The 14,443-nt window shown below is 37.9% G+C and overlaps 1 protein-coding gene across 50 annotated transcripts in view; it reads left to right on the top strand.

Annotated features, from left to right (window-relative positions):
• LOC129765188 (sodium channel protein para) overlaps positions 1-14,443 on the top strand; it is a 338,936-nt gene that overhangs the window by 121,849 nt on the left and 202,644 nt on the right. For 39 of the 50 annotated variants that reach the window (XM_055765192.1, XM_055765154.1, XM_055765144.1 and 36 more), the window contains exons 6-7: positions 3,489-3,676; positions 5,978-6,010. In XM_055765192.1, coding sequence (XP_055621167.1) covers positions 3,530-3,676; positions 5,978-6,010 — 180 coding nt within the window. In that variant the 5' untranslated portion in view covers positions 3,489-3,529. The remainder of the gene's footprint in view (positions 1-3,488; positions 3,677-5,977; positions 6,011-14,443) is intronic. The other 11 variants (XM_055765148.1, XM_055765173.1, XM_055765151.1 and 8 more) reach the window with 1 other exon arrangement.

The raw sequence follows: 14,443 nt of genomic DNA on the forward strand, positions 1-14,443 counted from the left end.
TACCAATGTGAAAACAATCAGAACTAACCATCATCCTATACACGAACGGATTTTGATGATCTGATTTAAAGGGGTTTTCAATAAGAGTGCTACAAAAGATTTTTTTAAATAAAACAAAAACGGTTTTGGATATCAATGAAATTCTTTATTCATGTGAAAGTACATTTGATACCATTATGTATGGAACTCGATTTCTATGGCATGGCCACCACGGTCACGCTTGCAGAAGTCCAGACGCTGAACCCAATTTTCGACGGTTTTCAAGCATAAATCGGCCAATACTGCTGCAATTTCACGTTCGATATTCGTATCAATCGTCGCTGGCTTGTTGGCATAGACCATAGACTTGACGTAGCCCCACAGAAAATAGTCTAATGGCGTCAAATCGCACGACCGAGGCGGCCAATTGACGCAAACCTAACTTGGTTTTCAATAAATCGATTGTTAAATTCGCTGTGTGGCTTGATCTTGTAAGGATGTAAGGCGTCGTGCACAAATTACGTAACGCGATAAGAGGGGAGGGGGGTCGAGGTTGCGTTATTTGCTGTGTATTAGAGATAGGAAATTGCATAACGTAGGGGGGAGGGGGTCCAAAATTCGGATTTTTAGCGTTACGTAATTTGTGCACGACGCCTAAGCCAAGATCTTTTCGCAAAATTCGCCACAACGACGTTACAGAGATGCCCTACGCTTGAGAACAACGTGTGAGAGACTGATTTGGGTCTTCCTCAGTTGATGCGCTAGCGGCAACAATATTCTCGACACTGGCACGGGAGCATTTTGTACTGTGCCTGTGGATTCAAATTTTTCCACTAGACGCACAATTGTTGATCTGGCAGGACGGTTATGACGACCATAAATTGAACGTAGCGCTCTTAAACTTGAGGCCATTGACTCCGAATTTCAGTGGTAAATTTTAAGAATCACGACTCATTGTTGGATCGTATATCATTCCATTATGAAATAGCAAACCTTAATGAAGAGATATGTCAAGAGAGCGGGAAAAAATATGACGTCGTTTGCTGTCCCTATCGGTCTACTTTTGTAGCGTCCCTATTGAAATACCCTTTACATATCATAAGAATCGATATTTATTTAAGACTAGCTGACCCGGCAAACTTCGTCCCACCCAAAAACTAATTTTCGTTATCACATCCACGATTTCTTACTAAGCACACGTTCATGGGTTCAATCGCAGAACTGTTCATAGATTGGTCTACTAATTTACCCTTTAAAATTATTTTCTTGTATAAATTTCAGTATTTCTACATTATAATATCAGATTATTTGCAGACACAATTCTCGTGCAAGATTTTTCATCCAGTTGCAAATAACATGTTTCTCCGTTACATGAAATAGATATTTGATACAGAAAATATGATAGAATGAAGACAACCCTAAATCGGACAATTCCTTTCTCGAGTTTTGTTCTTATCAACACATTCGGCGATCCATTTTTATTTATATGGATAGAAGACGATATAAGAATGCGTTTTATCACATTGAAATACATTTCCACTTTCGAACGGAGATCAATTTCGTTACCGCAAATATCAAATGGACTAACAACGCTTGTCAATATGTCGAACTACCATAGAAACGTTTATCGATCCCCAAAACCTCTATATGCTAAGTTTGATTCCATTTGTTTGATTAGTTCTCGAGTTGTTCAGCAACCTCCCCCCCCTCTTTAGAGAGAGGAAAGGAGTGTCAAACCACCATAAAAACATTTATTGCTCCCCAAAACCTCCATATGCCAAATTTGGTTCCATTTGCTTGATTCGTTCTCGAGTTATGCAGAAATTTGTGTTTCATTTCTATGGCAGACCTCCCCTCCTTCAACGGTGGGAGGAGTGTTGAACCACCTTAGAAATGTTTCTTGCCCCCTAAAATCTCCACACGCCAAATTTGGTTCCGTTTGCTTGATTAGCTCTTGAAAATGTAGAAATGTATGTTTCATTTGTATGGTAGACACCCACCCCCTCCCCTAAGAGAGGAGGAGAAGTATCTTACCACCATAGAATCATTTATTGCACCCTAAAACCTCCACTCCTTAATTCTCGAGTAATGCAGAAATTTGTGTTTCATTTGTATGAACCGCCATAGAATCATTTATTGCACTCTAAAACCTTCACATGCCTAATTTCGTTTCATTTGCTTGATTAATTCTCGAGTAATGTAAAAATTTGTGTTTCATTTGTATGGCAGACCTCACACCCCCCCCCTTAGAGAGAGGGCAGGGGTCTCGATCTATCATATGAACCTTCCTAAGAGAGGGTGGAGTAGTATCTAACCGCCATAGAATCATTTATTGTATTTTAAAACCTTCATATGCCTAATTTCGTTTCATTTGCTTGATTAATCCTCGAGTAATGTAGAAATTTGTGTTTCATTTGTATGGCAGAGGGGGGAGGGGTGTCGATCTATCATATGAACCTTCCCCGACTCCAAAAACCCTTACATACCAATTTTCATGTCGATCGGTTCAGTAGTTTCCGAGTCCACAAGTATCAGACAGTTGTTGTTGGGTTTGATGACGAAGTTACTTCTGTGATATTGTCAGTGGCGGACAGACTCTATAGAAATTTAAAAATGAACTCATTGCAACAAATATTTGACAGCTCTGCGCCAAAAGATTCGCAAAGCAGTAGAAAAAATTTAAAACTGAAAATTTGTCAATTTAGCTCTCAACATTAACATTGACTGTTCACAGATCGTTGGCCAGAGCGACACGAAAACTGAAATGACGAAAAGTGTATTCATATTGACGCATCGAGAAATGTTACATGTGGGTAAAAGTTGTTCACGCTGGCTGAACGAGACTGCGTAATGGAAGTCGCAAATTGCATAATTTTATATACTCACCGTTGTAATAGCCTAAACTATATTCGCTGCCTTGAGAAAAGCTATCGTGTGTGAAAGAAATCGCGAATCGTTTCTTTCATACCTTCCACAGGTTGTAAATGAGCGGAGCTTGAATGATAATATTTCCTCTCTCCGCCGAACGCAGTGGTATATTCGAATTGTGCTTCTCTGCTGCATGAATTGCTCGTTATACGTTAAAGTATGGGAGAATGGGAATGCTTCTTATTTTCGTCAATTTAGACTATTTACAAATAGAGGAATCATTATTTATAGCATACCAAAGCTTAGAGATTTTTTTTTAAAACCCATTTGTAAAAACAGTTATAAATGTTAGAACAATTTAATAAAAATTCGACTGGGGTTCTGATTTGGCACCGTTACTGAAAAACATTTTCACGTCAGAATAAATATTAAACCAATATTGTGAGGACTGGCCACATCACTTGGAATGGTCCTTGCTGTAAGCAATCTGCATTGGAACTGAACTCGGAGAAAACAACTATGAAAAGAGTGGCTTAGGCCTCCGCCTATGCAATAATAGCGACAGACATTGTTCGATCACCCGAAACCAAACATCTTTAAAAAACTCTACATTATTCGCTTTTCTTTTTCTTCTCTTTCAGGCCTTGGAAATCTGAGGCTCTCATTGTTGGCCATATAGACAATGACCGAAGACTCCGACCAGATATCTGAGGAAGAACGTAGTTTGTTCCGTCCTTTCACCCGTGAATCATTACAAGTCATTGAGAAACGCATCGCAGATGAAGAAGCAAAACAGCGCGAATTGGAAAAGAAGCGAGCCGAGGGGGAGGTAAGCCCTACAAGTTCCCCATCCCCATTATTGCCTTTCGTTGTCTTCTCATTCAATCTGGAAACAAATGATGCTACATTCTGCTTTAACTTTATCTACCAAAAAAAGAAAAAACATGTTATCGCATATAAATAATTATTCCCTCTTACTACTCTCTAACTCTGCATACAGCTTTCCGCTTGTGTATAAATTTAGCCGCGCTGCTCCGCTTTTTCTTTCTTCTCTACACCTCTATGCTATGAAGCTTCGCTGAGAAAAAAAAAATGCTGTCACTCTTCAAAACAAGAAACGAAAATCTAACTTAATCTTATCATGGTATCCATCTCAACTCTCACCGTTCATACTGTCTGTCTGTTCAACTTTCCTATCGCGACGAAAATCATTCGGAAAAGTTTGATTCGAGTGCATACCTTCATTCAATCGTCTTTAACCCCCTTCAAACTCTACAGCATATCTCGCGACTAGCATCACTTCTCATTCTTCTCATTCTTTCCGTTTTGTAAAACTTTCACCTTGTTCTGACCGATTTTATAGTTTCGTTTTATGTTCTCCATTGTTTTATCTTATTCTCGAGGAAAACTCTCCGTTCTATCAATGTACTTTCCAAGTGTGTTTATTTTCTCGGGTTTCAACTCGAAACACCTATTACGTCTCGGTTACCTTGAATTTATATCGCTAATTTTATGTACAAAATAAGCCCGCTTTCCAAATCCAAATCCGAGTCAGTGTCACTGCCGTGTTGAAGTTTTGTTTTTAAAATATTGATCGCTCGAAAGTTGTTGATTGTATCGAAATGGTTTGTGTATTTCGTGTGTTAATCTCCTGTTGTTTGAGGTTTTTTCTGTTTCGATTTGTTTGTTTGTTTTTCTCAGACTGGATTGTGTTTCATTTTGTATAACAACAACTGCCACCAGTTAATTGGCATGGGTTTGCAAATCCTGCAAGCGTTAGGCTAGGATAAACATGTACAGTTTAATTTTGTGCAATTTGTAAAAAAAATGTATTTGTTTTATTTCTGAACGTTATGATTTAACGCCAAAATGAGAAATGAGTCTAATGTGATTATGTTAAGTAGCCATTTTCATCGTTTCTCCATTTACATATTTGCTATCCAATCATTCGGTGCAATGATTTTTTAATGTCTTTTTAAGGTTCACAATCACCAAGGAAGCATGTGAAAGTTTACATTTGCAACACTGTAAACAACTTAAATCGACCATCTCTGATTTGAATGAATTTCTCTTTTCTAATTAAATTTTAACGATTATTTTAACTGCATAACAGCGCTACAAACTATTTGCAGATGTCAACTTTCACCGTTATTGCTCTAATTTTATATCACAAAAATATTTCAAGATGAAAATAGGATGAAATATTAGTCCCACAGCTTCACGTTTTATTTTTAGTTATGTCATCATTCCTTCATTAGTCCTCGAATCGTACGTTCATCTCGCAACAATATGTATCCACCAGGTCGTCAAGTTTTCCACCGTTTTCGTCAACTCATTCGCTCGAATACGCTCATTCGTCATTCCTCTCTAGTCAAACAAACAAAAAAAATAGCAAACCGAATGCTTCCATCCAGTCAGAACAATTAATTTGATAATCAATTTGCCAGCAGCATTTGCCACACTATTCACGCCGTTTGAAAAACAATATCTATCGATCTCAAGCTCGAATCGCCATTTTAGTATTGTGCTACACACTGAACACGTACACACCGAAAAAAAAATCAGCAAACACACCAAACTTTTTTCCTCGAACTCAAACCAATTAATCGCATAATTGTGCAACTCTAATAGATATACTAGATGCAGAATTGCCCATTCAGTTTTTTGTGTTATCACTACTTTGTTTGTTTGGCAAATGATATGCTCGAAACGGAACAAAGAAGACAAAGTGTTTCTCTCTTAGCTAAAACAAACCTAATTCGACCCGACAATGATACTTGTCAAAAATATAAGGAAATTTATGAACGCTAAGCGAAAGCAATGGATTCGTTCTCACTGCAACCACAAAAAACACACGCTCTGCTAACTCTAGAGTTTCTTTTTCTTATAATTTTTGTTTGTTTTCACTCATATACGTTTGTGCGTTTGTTTTCAACTAGATTATCAACCATAACAACACCAAAAACAAATTCGCAGAATTGTTTTCACTCCAAACAAAGTATACTTAGCTAACTCAATCAGTACCGCTCGTATCTAGCCTTGAAATCATAGCAAGCCATTATTTGAAAAAAAAACCCAACCCAATAGAAAAAAACCCACAGAAAACTAACTTAACAATACATTTTTTCAGAATGGTTTTGGTCGGAAGAAAAAGAAGAAAGAAGTAAGATTTCTTTACAACTTATAAACCATTTTTTGCTTACCATAAAAAAATACTTTTTACTCTTAGAATACTGTATTCATCACGTTTGTTTCGGTTCTTATTTTGTTTCCATTTGCCAGAGCAACTCATTTGTTTGCGTCAGTCTTTTTGGATCGAAATAGTATGCAAACACGCCAGTCTTCTGTTTCCATTCATGAACTGACATTTTATCAGCAAAAACAATACCTACCCCGCCCCCCAGAACATCACCACCTCGCTTCATGAATCGAGCAAATAATTATATTGTTTATAATATATATCCGATCATAAACATGCCAGTAAGCAAAACGTCAAACGTCCAATGTTAGGTCACATTCCTTTGAAAACACTCGCAATCGTCAAGAAAACAACAACAACAATTTTCCCCCTTTTTCCTGACAGTGGATACATTCAAACTAAAACAGTGCCAAAACCGTAGTACTAAAATGTTTATCTATGTTTTAGGTTTGTTTATTTTCTAGTGTAACCCAGCTTGTCACATTCAATCCCACACATGCATAATCTACAAATATTCGTGAGCGTATCTTTGTAGTACTGGAAAACGTCATGTGAATTTACGCATTTCTTTGTTGATAGTGATTAAATGTTTGTAAAGGAACCAGAGGCGACAATGTGCATCGGAAATTTCGTCAAAGAAAACATCTTGTTCGTCAGAATCCGTGGCTTGTCTGGGCAGGTTAACCGATGGATTTTTCTGGAATCTGGGAAAACAGCAAAAAAATAAAACCATATGGATTGACACATACACAAGCTGTAAGGTATCAGAGCTTATACATGTTATGTCATCCATAACTAGCTTTGAAGCTGTAAGGTATTAGCTAGTAAAACTTCAGTGTTGCTCATTTCCTGTCGCAACATTACAATGTGATGAAATTATCGTTTGAAGATAAGTACAAAATTCATATGAAGAATTCAATAAAAAGTTGATTATCGTTGCACAATAGTAATCACCATTGGTAGTACTGGAAAACGTCGACCTGAACGTGATGGTAAACACACCAATTCTGTCATCTCCGGTCAGAATATTTCGCACGATAGTAAAAACCAGAATGGTAACAATATTTTGCGACGCAACAGTGATACTTTAAGTGTCGCTAAAACTGAATCGACCGATGATATGACAGCCTTCTACGTTACCCCGTTTACTCCTGATCAGAAGGAATGTGATGTTAATCAACACATTCATGAGATTGCGAATGTAGATTCTTCATTGATCAAAGTCACCAAGCTTGTACCTCGTGGGAAAAATCTAGATGACCTCTCATTCGTGTCGTTCAAAGTGACAGTCACTAAAGCTGTGTCTAATGTGGTCGGCGATCCTTGGTACTGGCCGGAGGGAATCACTGTTCGTCCTTTTGAACTCAACCAAAAAAACGGCTCCACCTCATCTAGACCTGGTTTGACATAGAATCAGAAAAGAATACAGGACGCACTATATCTGGCACTATGGAAGACCCTAATCTGTCTGACACAGTCGCGCTGCATCAGAAATTCAACCACCAGCTACCAAGTCGTTCTGGCCCTGTGTTCAGTTCTGGAGACGGGGTCTTCCAAGTTGTCTTCTCCGGCAAGTATACTCCTATTACGAGCACCTCATACGCTGAAAATCCTCCACATTACAGCTTCATTACATCTGATTCTCCGCAACAACATAATGAATCCTACGTACAACAAGTTTCATCTCCGGGGCGCAACGAAACTGGCTACATGGAAGCCCCTAATCACCCTACCACAGTCGAGATTCCCCAGCCACCGCTCAGCAGTCGTCCTGGCCTTGTGAGTGGAGTTAGAGAAGGGGTCTTCCACCACGCTATTCTCGGCAAGTACGACAATGGTTCTAGTACTTCTATTACTTATCAGTCCACCGGTTCTAGCGATGCAATCAATGTATGGTTACCAACACAACCCGTTGCTGCCTCTGTCGATTGTGTTTGGTTGTACTATCAAAACGTCCGAGGTGTTAGGACTAAAATCGACGATCTGCTTTTGGCTGTAACGGACTGTAATTACGACGTCATTATACTGACAGAGACTGGACTAAATGATTGTATTGATTCCCTGCAAATTTTTGGACCGACGTTTAACGTTTTCCGTTGTGACCGCAGTTCTATAAACAGCAATAAAACAAGCTTCGGGGGCGTATTGATAGCGGTTCATCATCGCTACCCTTGTACGCAAGTCCACACGTGTCACGGTGGAAGATAGGAGCAGGTGTTTGTTGTCGCTGTCATCGAGAGTAAACGATTAGCCATCGGTACTGTATACATCCCACCTGATCGTAGTCGCGACGTGGATTTGATAGATGAACATGTGGCCTCCGTTCGTGATCTTTATGACAAAGTAACATGTGTAGATCAGGTGCCGCTTAGTGATGATTAAAACCAGCCACGCTTACAGAGTACTGGCGGTGACGCTTCGCTAGCAAGAACCTCCACGGTATCTGCGTCGAGTGCTGCTCTGATCGATGAAATGGACTTTCTGAATTTGAGTCAAATCAATTGGCACCGTAATCATTTGGATCGAACTCTTGATCTTGTTTTTTGCTCAAACGACTGTAATGTAGTCATCAATACAGCTGCGGTTGCGCTGTTACCCTCAGATTTGCACCACCCACCATTGGTAATATCTCTTCCAGTACCTCGTACATGTCAGTCCAACGACAGGTATCCTGTTGACGTTGAGCACACTCCTGATTTTGGAAAAATAGACTACAATGCAATTCGTTATTACCTTCCTACTCTTGACTGGACCTACCTCAATGACTGTCAAAATATTCATGTAATGGCCTTCGAATTTTGTTTTACCATTCAACGTTGGTTGCGTGATAATGTTCCTAAGGCTAACCGACAGCTCGGATTTATCTCGAAGATTGCGAAGGATTTTATTGATCCATACTGCTTGAAGTCAGTATATTGTGCACTAGTACGACCAATTCTCGAAACTGCCTCCGTTGTTTGGACACCAAATGTGGTTTTCTGGACCTTGAGAATAGAGCGTGTACAACGAAGATTCATCCGGTTGGCCTTGCGCCATTTACCTTGGCGCGATCCATTGAATCTTCCTGCCTACCCAGATCGATGCATGCTTCCAAACCTGGACACCCTTGAGAGAAGGCGCGGTTTACGTATCAAAGCTGTTGAATGGAAAAGTTGATTCTCCTCAGTTATTCTCACTATTGGACCTTCGTGCTGGTCAACGAACTCTTCGTCAGCGATCTTTGCTGCAAAATAGATTCCATCGTACCTTTTTTGGATACAACGAACCGCTGTCAACGAACTTTCACGTTGGTGGAGGACCTAACGGGTGTTAAATATAAAATGAGAATTTTTTCAATCACATATAAAAAAAAAATATTTTTTTTCCATCGATTTCAGTATTTTTTTATTAATAACATAATGTATTTTCTTCAAAAAAATATCAGTGAATGTTTGAGTAAGGGCCGTGGTCTGCTGTTCGACGCAACTTTGTCGCGATGCTCTCACAAGAACGTTGTACGGCAATTAGGTCTATTTTCCGGATACCATTTCGGATTCTTGTAGTCAGTTGCTTCGTGTCCTTGGCCCTCCAATAGTTTTTATACACTAGGGCACTGAGTTAGCCAAAGAAATCCTCTATTGGGCGGTACTGCGGTACTAAGTTTGTTGAGTTACGATCTTTCGGCACGAACGGTATCTTTTTCTCCTCAAGATACGCCAGCGTCTTCTTGGCGTAATGGGAAGACGCCTTGTCCGGCCAGATGATGTACTTCCCATCCGCGTGATGCTCGTTCAGGAACGGCAGCAGGATTTTATCGAGGCACTCTTCTCGATAGATTTGTTGGTTGATTGCCAGACCGCTCGGCTTAAACCAAGGCTTTGAAATGCCCCGGCCGGAAATGTCGATGTACAACATAACCTTTTTTTCAAACTTGTGCTTGAACTTGTATTTCACTTCAGGCGGTGTGGATGACTTGTCGCTGGAGTAGTAATTATCATTTCCTGGGATATGCGTTTTGGACAGCGGAAAATAGCTTTCGTCGTCCAGAACGAAAGACGTCCCGCGGTATTTTTTGGTCATCCACCGTCTCAATCTGCTCCTCCGTGTACTCCGGCGACCTCATCTTCTTCCTGCAGACGATTCCTTCCATCTTGAGGGTCCGATGGATCAATACGTGGGAGCAGCCATATTACCGACCGGCGTCACGCAGGCTGGTTGCGTCCTTATTGTCAAACAGCTTCTTTAACGATATCTTCCTCTGCTTCGTCATTATCGTCACCGGACGACCACTTCCGACCTTCCGCTCTACGTTCAGGGAACCCAGGATATGATATACCGTACTGACAGGTACATTTTCTTCCTTAAAATGTGCCACAGTGAACTTTTTTCCTTGCTGGAAATGCGTTTCGTAGAACCGTACAATGCGTTCGCGGAGCACGTGCTGTTTCGACGCCATCTTTGCTTTGACTAAATTCAAACTAGCAAAACCAAACACGCCTACTGTTTCTAGGGAGCCCAAAGAGCAATTTTCTTGGAGAAAGAAAATTTTACGCTCTTTATTTGAGTTACTGAAAGATATTGAAAAAATTCTCATTTTTCATTTAACACCAGTTATTCGATTTCGGCGAGACATCCTGCTGCTTCAAAAAAAGGGTGTCCAGTTCGTCTATTTTATAATAGCCTAGGTGTAGATATTTTATTCATTAAGACCACATATGTCAGATGAATCATAACTGAATTTGTTATCGAGAAACAAAAAAAAACACATTTTCAACAGAGCATTGATTTCGATGATAAAATTCGATGGATCGTCAAAAACAGTGCGAAAAGTATGGCTTTGGGTGTCAATAGAAATAGTTATCTCGATTTCTCATTCGGAACTTGCTACGAAAAATTCGATTTGCAGGATAATATACCCTATGCAAAATATAAGCTCATTCGGACTTCACTTACTGGTATCACAAACGTTAAAATTTGAGTTTTGTTTGAAAAACGAAAAATCACCGAAAATCGAGGTTTAAAAAAAAATTGATGCCTAATGTCTTAAAATTCCATGACACGTCGAGATTTACATTACCGATATAGTGGTTCTCAGATTTTCGTGAAAAGTGGTAGTTTTGTTCTTTATCGCAAAACATTAGACCCGTATTTTTTATCATAAGGGGGATCATTTCCAGTTTAGGGTTACCCAAAAATCTTTTTTTTTTTTCATCAAAAGTTACTTTTTTTTAAATCTCTTTTTATCTTTTAAACTACTATACCGATTCGGATGATCTACAAATCAAATTAAATAGTTAACCATTTCCATTTTAGGGTGGTCCGAAAGATAATTTTTTTTTCATTTTTTACAAAAATTACTTTTTTCTAAATTCATAACTTTTAAACTACTGCACCGATTCAGATGATCGACATATCACATTAAAACCAATTACATAGACTTTTTTCGAAAAATATTATACTTGCAGAAATTTTGGATTTTGGTCTCGTAATTATTGATTGTATTTTTTTTATAGTTTACATTGTCTCGGAACCAAAGGCGCTATATTTTAATATATTTTTTCTTGGAAGCTACGATTTTTTTAAGATAACATATCTAAAATTCCGAGATGCGTTATTTTGTGCGATTGAGTTATAATTTTTCAAAATTAACCGATGGTCCGGAAAATCATTTTTCCATTTTTTCCAAAAATGACGTTTTTTTAAATTCATAACATTTAAACTATTCAGCCGATAGATGGCCGATTCAAATGATCGATATACCAATTCGAAGCCACATTAAATACCACATATGCGTAAAAATTGGATTCTAGTCGCATGGATCTTGTCCACTCGCATAGGAATATTGAACGAAAACTGAAAACATGTTAACTTTGCAAAATCACTCGAAAACCAAAAAAAAAACACCTCTCTGATATTCGGATATGTGATGTAAAAAAACCTCAGCTTTCAAGAAAAAAATTGTAAGGAGTTGTATCTAGGACACGACCGCATATTTTCGACGTAGAACTACGCAATTATATTATGCAATCCACTTGTTTACCACTTCGAATATTATTTTAGAATGCATGGAAATTTTTGTAATAGATTATGTTCTTCGTTACAAATAAATTTGAACTCCTTTTACGTTTGACATGATGCCCGGGACACCAAAATATGTGAACGGAAGAATTGTCAAACGATCAAACGGTTCTCAAACCGCGAAAGATCATTCACCTCTAGTATCTGAAATGACGATTTTCCCTGGCTTCTCAGTTTAAAAGTACGTTTTAGGGAAATATATTCCGGTCTGCACAACAACAAGCGAGTGCAAAAGTACTCAACACTAGAGACGTCGGTTAATCGTTCGATTAATTCAAATAATCGAATATCTGCAATTTTATCCGAGTAATTTTGTATCGAATAATGAAAAATCAAAATATGAATACATCGAATAATTATCACAGTAATCGCGATTAATGAAAAAGGAAACAATTTTTTTCAAAAAATACAGTGCAAAATTTAAACTTTGTTTGTCGAAATTCATCGATTATGCTAAACCACTTACGGTTGAAGCATAAAAATAATTCCCTGATGGTGGAGGAGCTGGGGAGAAGAATTCAGCGTCTGCAGGAGTAAATAGCGGAATAGAAGGAAGTGATCTAATCTCCCGTACTAAAGTGGTAGTGTTCAAATTCAGAGTGCCAAGGAAAATACTAGTGGCCAATGATTCTACAAAAATACTTCTTTTGAACTAGTAGTTATAGGGACCAAGTAGAAATTTTCAAATAAATCTGCTATTTCAACAACATTCGAAGGACAGGTAGTTTTGAACACAAAAAATTGTATGTTGGTGCAATTAAAATATTTTGCATCATTTGCATGATGTGCTCTTTTTTCAATCGCCCGCAAAAAAATCACGAAATGGTAAATTTATCAATCTACTGAATTACCATTCAAAAACTACTATTCTGCATATTCTGCATAATTTTTTTTTATTATAAATGTCTGTTCATCTCGATTACAAGAAATAAATATTCGCTCGATTAATCGAATTCTGAAAGACAATTATTCGAATGATTCGATTATTTGGCCCCACGATTAATCGATAATTGAATAAACGAAAAACTTAGACATCTCTACTTAACACCAAAAAATACCCCCGACTTGCATGTATATTTGCAGGTACATTAATTTTGAAGTTCGTGTTAGGGAAACACAACTCAGTGGGCAAAAAATACCCCCGACGTACATCTTTTTACAAAGCGGATTCCCCCAGGCACATTGATTTAGAAGTCTGTGTTAGGGAAACACAGCTTGGTGGAAACAAAAATACCCCCGACTTGCATGTATATTCGCAGAGCGTATTTCCTCAGGTACATCGATTTTGAAGTCTGTGTTGGGGAAACCGTAAATCGGGCCAATCAAAACTTGACAGTTAAGGCGTTTAAATAACGCTTGACATTTTACAGTTATTCAATTGTTCATCTCATGGAAAATAATATTTTATTAATTGCGATAGACGCGTATTTCCTATCAATTGAAGCAAACATCTTTCCGATCGGTTAAGAAATGTTAGAGTTATAAGCATTCGAAATATGGGTAGGATTAGCACACCAATCCGCAGAATAAATGTATGGGAAAAAGGTTCTTCCAGTTTTTCTGAATTGAAACCGTTTAGAGATTAGCGAATTGTAATGTATAGCATATCAAACAAATCTAAGAGAATTTCCGATTCGATTGGTATGCAAATCATGAGAATTCGTTCACAGTGAAAGTAGTTATTAAGGTTAACTTTATTTCATAAAAACGTGACCTGTATTCTGATTTGGCACCCTTCCTGAAAGACGTAGTTCTACGTCAAAATAAAAAAAAATATGGTGACCTTTGTTCCGAAACCATGTAAGCTATGAAACAATCACAATCAATAATTACGAAAACAAGATCTATTTTTTTTTCAAGTGTAATGTTTTTCCAATAAAACTAGCTCGTTGGCTTTAATTTGATATGTCGATCATCTAAATCGGTCTAGTAGTTCAAAAGTTATGAATTATTGAAAATAGTCATTTTTGAAAAAAAAAGAGAAAAATTTGTTTTTTCGAACCACCATAAAATGGAAATCAGGATGGCCGATGAAAAAATTAAAAAATACGGGTCTAATATTTTACGATGAGGAATAAAACTACTAATTTTCATGAAAATCTGACAATCACTATATCGGTTTGGCATGGAAATCAATTTTGTGCTTGACCCATTCTCACCCCCACTCAGTGTAAATAAGAGATAATTTCGAAAACATTGAAATTCGAATGGAAACATTATTTTGATGTTCAAAATCAGTAACGACTCATCTGGTAAGACTTTAAAGAATAATTCTATCCAATATTTACAATTTTAGTAGTTCTTTATAATGCTGGGCATGAGATTTTTTCTGAGCTGTTA

Source organism: Toxorhynchites rutilus, chromosome 2, assembly GCF_029784135.1.
Source record: "Toxorhynchites rutilus septentrionalis strain SRP chromosome 2, ASM2978413v1, whole genome shotgun sequence".
NCBI classification, from domain to species: domain Eukaryota; kingdom Metazoa; phylum Arthropoda; class Insecta; order Diptera; family Culicidae; genus Toxorhynchites; species Toxorhynchites rutilus.